At 34.0% G+C, this 6,912-nt stretch overlaps 1 protein-coding gene across 1 annotated transcript; it reads right to left on the reverse strand.

Moving 5' to 3' along the window:
- Window positions 1–1,715: 1,715 nt before the first annotated feature.
- LOC131183207 (uncharacterized mitochondrial protein AtMg00310-like) lies at window positions 1,716–2,150 on the reverse strand. Its single transcript, XM_058153497.1, has one exon. The coding sequence runs from the start codon at window positions 2,148–2,150 to the stop codon at window positions 1,716–1,718; it is 435 nt and encodes a 144-aa protein (XP_058009480.1).
- Window positions 2,151–6,912: the final 4,762 nt, after the last annotated feature.

A 6,912-nucleotide genomic window follows, 5' to 3' on the forward strand; every position in this document is an offset into this window, starting at 1 on the left:
TCTGAAACCAGAGGCAGAGCTACATATGTTGGAGTGGGGTCAATAGAACCTACGCTTTTTTATTTTTTTTTTTTGAAAACATGGATGATTGATCAACAAGATTATACAGGAAGTTAGGATCATGAAGTGCTTTAGCAGCCACAACATGGGTTGCTCTATTACAATCTCTTTTAACAAAATAAAAATTAGTGAATAGTATATCTTGTGTCAACCATTTGATGTCATCTATGATGCTTGAATCTCCAAAGGAGGAGTGAAGCCTTGAAGAGCATAGATGACTATTTGTGAATTCCCTCTTATTTTTTTTTGTTAAAAAGAGAGATTCATTAAGTTTTAAACTGGTAACATGGATAGTACAAAATGAGATTGATAAATAGGATTTTACAGGAAATTAGGATCATAAAGTGCTTTAGCAGCCAAAACATGGGTTGCTCTATTGCAATCTCTTTTAAGAAAATGAAAATTAGTGAATAGTCTATCATGTGTTAACCATTTGATGTCATCTATGATGCTTGAATCTCCAAAGGAGGATTGGAGCCTTGAAGAGCATAGATGACTATTTGCAAATTCCCTTTTAATATGATCTTCTCAAAATCCTTAGATTTAGCCATGGCATCTTATTTTCGGCAAGCTAGACTTACTAGAACTAGTGGGCCATATATCATGGGAAATTTTTTACAGCTCCATCCAATAATTGCCCCATTTGCATCTCTAGCCACTGCAACAATTAATCCTGCTTTAGTCCTCTTATTGGTAGCTGCATCAAAGTTGATTTTCACAGTTTCCATTGGAGGAAGTGACTAGATTTGTGATTTAGATTGCCCATTTTGCACAATAACATTCTTTTCATTACAAGCTGATAAGAAATCATTATGGTGCGATAAAGTTGCTGCCATAATCTGCTAGTGATGAATCCTTTGGTTTTGGAAAGTGAGGACATTTCTACTTTTCCAAATTCCCCATAAAAGAAAAACCAAAAGAGGCATGATCTACAAACCATTATTTTGTTGTGATAAACCCACCCAATTTAATCTCTTGCCAATAGTCTCTTATTGAAGAACTAGCAATGTAGGATGACCTCAAATGAAATGGGGAATTTATCCATATTTTCGTAGCCTTAGGGCACATGAAGAGATGTTTGAGAGTTTCCTGTTGACCATAAAAGCTGTAGTCCTCGGACATATAGGGGATTGTGAATAATGGATTTTGTTAGGAGACTCTCACAATAAAGCTTCCATAAGAAAACTAAATAGCTTGAAAGGTAAGGGCAAACTCCAAATCTCTTTCCAAAGTAACCTTATGCTCCTTTGTGCTAAAGGTCCTGTTCTAGCTTGGTTGCTCTAGTTTTGAGTGTTTTAAAACTTCATTGCAGTCAAATACCCAAACTTGAATGAATAAGAACCATCTCTTGAAAACTGCCAAACAAGTCGGTCTTTAATAGGATTGATATTGATAGGAATTGCTATAATATGTGCAATTTGATCCTCACAAAAAAACCTTTCTCAATTGCTGAATATCCCAAGCATTCCTACTATCATTTATGAGTTGGTGAACCTAATTAATTGATCTGTTTGCATCAGCTTTAATTTTAGGAAAGTTAGGAAAAATCTAGAAATCCACTTTTTTTCTTTATAGAGAATGGAGTTACCATTTCCCACATGCCATGAAATGCCATGAGTGAGGATATCCCTACCCCAAAGGAGGCTCTACCATCCCTAAGAGGATTGGTTGTGCCTTTGGGCTTTAAAGAAGGACATGTAGGGAAAATAACACCCTTTCAAAACTTTGGACGATAAGGAATCTGGGTTGGATAATATTTTCCACCCTTGTTTCACCAAAAGCACATAGTTGAAGGATTCCAAATTCTTAAACCCTATACCACCTTTAAGCTTCAAGGTGCACACTTTATCCCATGCCACCCAGTATTGCTTTCCCTCATCCACCTTGTTCCCCAACCAAAAGTTTGCTACTAGTGTGTTAATTTGATGACAAAGGGATAAGGGCAACTTGAAGCATGACATAGCAAAAATAGGAATGGCCATCATTGCTACTTTGATTAGAATTTCTTTGCCACCTTGTGAAAGCAATTGTTCCTTCCACCCTACAAGTTTATTCTCGATCTTTTCTATAATCGTAGCAAAAGTAGTCATCTTTTATTTGGAAATAATAGCGGGCAGGCCTAGAATTTTTCTTTACCTCTAATGTTTGGAATATGATCATGCATTAGAGATATGAGTCTGAGTCTATTGGAGTATTTTTACTAAAGAATAAGGTAGACTTATTGAGATTGACTACTTGGCCATTAGCTTCCGAATAAGCTTTAAGAATGTCATGAACTATGTGAATGTCCTCCATGTGAGCTCTAGCAAAAAGAATAGAGTCATTAGCAAATAATAATTGAGTGACTATTGGACTATGTCTTGATATGGAGAGACTTTGCAAAGGAGAACTTCTGATGTTGTGAGAGAACTTCCGAACATATGAGCAATAAATAAAGGGAGAGTGGGTCTCCTTGTCTCAATCCTTGGGAAGGATTGATATCCCTAAATCAATGGCCATTGATGATGAGGGAGTACGAAATTCTGAAGATGCATTCCATGACACAATTTATCCATTTCAGCATAAAACCCGTAGTCTGCATCATGTGCTTAAGAGATGACCACTCAACACACTTATAAGCCTTACTTTTGTTGAGTTTGAGTGCATGTGATATTTCCTTCCATTGGATCTACTCTTGAGATGGTGAATGAGCTCATGGCTGAGTAATATGTTGTCAAAGATCAATCTCTCTTTGGTAAAATGCACTCTGCTCCCCACTGATAATTCGATTCATGAAGGGTTGAAGTTTTTGGGATGAGATCTTTGAAATAATATTGTAAATGATTGTGCAAAGGCCAATTGGCTTAAAATCTCTTATTGTTTTAACATGTTGATGTTTGGGATAAGGGAGATCACTATGTGATTGCATTCCCTTAACATATTGCCAACTTAAAAAAATTGACTAATTGCAATATAAATGTCATCTACCAAAATATGCCAGCATTTAAAAAAAAAAAAAAACGTATCAATCCGTCATTACCTGGTGCTTTATTGGGATGAATGGCAAAAATCGCCTATTGATCTCTTCCCTGAAAGCTTGTTTATTAAACAGTAGTTCATTTCCTTAGAAATGCAAGGCTTAATGCTTACAGAAATGGTGGTGAGATCCCCTAAGCTTGTCAAAAAGTATGTAATTTTAAAGTAAGATGTGGCAATTTCCCCAATCTCCTAAATTCACTATTTCCAAACGCCTCCTTCATCCTACAAAGTTGCTATACGATTCCTTCAACATCTTTGGACCACTTTAGCATGGAAGAAATTGGTGTTTCTATTCCCCCATTTTAATTAGTCTTGGCAGGCTTTTTATGCCCAGTATTGTTCTTCTCTATTATGTTCATGAATGAGCTCTTTTTCAATGGCTTTAATTTTTCTCAATATTACAAGAGAGCATACCACAGTTTGTATCATACAACAATTGTTGAAGCTTTCTAATTCTTTTATTGGAGTTTTGCATTGATTCCATGTTCCATTGAAACAAAGCCCTTCAACAACGATTAAGTTTGACATGGACAGAATCAAGAGTAGATCCCTTAGTATTCTTCACTAAGAGTTGGTTATTACATTTTTAGCTTCAATAGACTTGGTCCAACTAGCATTAAAGAAAAAATGTTTCTTCGACTTTTGCACTGAGTTATCTAACAATAGAAGGATAGGGTGATGATCTGAGCCTTTGTCTTTTAAATGGACCATCTTTGAATTTGGAAATAACATGAGCCCAGTTGGATGAGCAATACTGCTATCAATCCATTCCTAGATGTTATGTGTTCTCGATTATCTGTTGTTCCATGTCATGATTGGCCTTAAAAATCCCACATTAATGAATAGAGAGATGATTGCCCTTACATCTTGGTCTCCTCCCTTCTTTTCATGACTACTCAGAATGGAATTAAAATCCCATATTTACAAGAAGCTAGACCTAAGGCTTCCTTCGTATCCAATTAACTATTCAAATTGTTATTAAAATCCATAAATAACAAGAAGCTAGACCTAAGGCTTCCTTTGTATCCAATTAGCCATTCAAATTGTTCTTTATAAATTTCCTTTATACTGCTGGCATAAAGAAAAATAGCATCCCACCATAATTGCATACTTCGTTGCAAATGCTTGCATGAATGAAAAAGGAAAACATATGAATAATAATAATATCCACCTCATCTTTCCATGCAAACACAGTCCACCTAAAGTTCCCTGTGGCTCAATAAGCATCATATTCCACATCGTTGTTCCTTCTTTCTAACTACATGCCCTTTATTTTTCATCTCCATTAGAAACACAAGTCTGGAGAATGGAATGTATGAATTACTTTCCAATTCAGAATTGTCAAGGGGTTCCCTACACCCTAACAATTCCAGGACATTGTTTTCATTGATCAGATTGGGGACATTTATGGATGGCTTCCTCCACCATTTTAGAATTTGGATTTCTAAGGCATTGTTTCTTGTTGTTGCCTTCCTCTATGCCATCTTCTTAGTTTCTTTTCGCAATTTTATTCCTATCACTCTATCCTTTTTCCTCTAAACCCTTACCAATCTCTTGAATTGTCACTCCCTGACTTGTAGTGGTTTGACCTTTAGCCATCTTTTTCATTTCATTTTCTATCGAGGGGGAGAGTTATGTTATGCTTCTATTGTGATTCAGGTTCTAGCTTTGTCTTTGGGGTTTGATGGCTTAACTATAGTGGCTGTAATCTGTACTAATGTATCTAACGAGAGCCAATCATGAAGCCAAATGGGTTAGACTGGAGTGTGCATCGAAGGACATTGTTCAATTAAGGCCTTCTTACTGTTGGGCCCTTTTAGAATTGTGGCTTGGTCCAGCTTTCAACTTGTGTTTTGTTTCCTTTAAATTAAGTAAAATATAAAATTTTCTTCAACCATTGACTAAATTTTCTAGCTCTATCCCTGTCTGAAACTATCAGTTTCTTAGGGAGTATGTTGTATATGGGCAAAGATCAATTTATTTGGGTTATATAAATTTATTTAAAAAGAAAACATATTTTCTATTTATTTTTAAGTGGGATTTCTTCAAGCCTTAGTGAGTCAATTGCCAATTCCTCTTTTGAGTTATCTTCTGCAGAATAAAAGGATATACAGAATAAGAAGACAAAGCTTTTGTCCATGTTGGATGAGGTAAAACCAATTTTCTATTGATCCTATGGTACTATTTATTTTATTTTGATGGCTAAAATTTTGTTATTTGATTCCATATCATTCCTAAAGATCTATAATAAAGATGCATTTAGCATATCATATACCGGGAAAATCAGATTAGACATTTTTATTAGTATGCTTTGTGTTTTAACAAAACAAAATTTGTCTACACAAGTAGCTTTGGGGGCTTAAGAGCTGAGATTTGAACAGTGAATTTTGGGGAGATTTGTAAAGCAAATATAGGGTAAAAATTATGTTGCAAATAGTTCTAGCTAGCCCTCTTGCCTTCATTCCCTCCCAAGAATAGAAAAACAACAAACTTAGACATTACAACCCTTTTGAAAGCATACCATGCAATTGACTTGGTAGTAAACGTGATTAAGGGACTGTATTTGGAGTTGTGACAAAGATTCAGGATTTTGCATTGATTTAATTATCAATATTATATTGTAATTTACCGTTAACTTTTCAAATTTAGTTTAACCCTTTTGAATACAATTATGTCAAATTTTAAAGTCTTGACTATTTCACAAGAAATTAAAAGTTTTAAATATATAATCCTAATTTAACATAAACATTTTATATTATTAGTCCAATTGGTATTTTTTAAAAAGTTTGTGAAATATTTCCTAGTTGTTTTTCACTTTATTTTAATTTATAATAAAAATATACCATAAATCAAAATGTGGCTAGTGATTATTATTATTATTATTGATTAATCTCTTTTTTTTTTTTTGGAAGCTACCTCTTGTTCTTTTGCTTCCAGTGTACAAAAATATCACCTCAACTTTTTTATGAGTTGGATTTAATTAGGATGTGAGTGATCAATTTTTAAAATTTCAATTAAATTAATAAAATACATAAATATTAATTCTTAGTATCAAATTATTGTATTTTATAATAAATTGGCAAATCATGATTTGTGAAATAGAGAGGTATTGATAGGAATATATGCCTTCTATCAATTCTATATGCTTAATGAAGTGTTAAAGATTCGTATTAAAGCTAAGCAATAAGCAAACAAATATTAATGGTAAGACTTTAGCATTTATATATATATATATATATATATGTTAGAGTTCAAGTCCAATTAGAATTAGGAAGTATAATTAATTTAGGAAGTTTAGTAGAATTTAAATTATTAAGTTTAATAATTAGAGTCCTAAAAGGACTAGATTTTAGTGGCCTATATATATGAATAGCTGGTTGGCCATTATATGGAATGTATTGCAGAGAGTCCATAAAGTGGAGAGGTGTATTAAATTCTGTGAGTTTTGTTTGAGTGATTTTGAGGGTGAGAAAAATAATTAGTGGTTGTAATTATTTTTCCTTGATAGTGAATTTATTTGGTGGAGTAGGCTTACGTCGAACCACGTTAAATTTTGTGTTCTTTATTTTGTGTGGGTGTGGTTTTTCAAAATAAGTGGTATCAGAGCCTGGTTCGAGATGTCAAAGATGGCGAGCACAAAATTTGAGGTGGAGCTATTCGATGGGAAAAATAATTTCAGTTTATGACAAAGCACCATGAAAGATGTCCTTGTACAACAAGGATTAATTAAAGCATTGAATGAGAAGAAACCAGCGACCATGAAAGATGATGATTGGGAGGAGCTTCAACAAAAGGCTGTGAGTACTATTAGATTGACGTTACCCCAGATGTGAA

Source organism: Hevea brasiliensis, chromosome 1, assembly GCF_030052815.1.
Source record: "Hevea brasiliensis isolate MT/VB/25A 57/8 chromosome 1, ASM3005281v1, whole genome shotgun sequence".
NCBI lineage: Eukaryota > Viridiplantae > Streptophyta > Magnoliopsida > Malpighiales > Euphorbiaceae > Hevea > Hevea brasiliensis.

Coding starts and splice junctions, on each gene's coding strand:
- LOC131183207 (XM_058153497.1), bottom strand. CDS start 2,150: ATGACTACTTTTGCTACGATTATAGAAAAGATCGAGAATAAACTTGTA.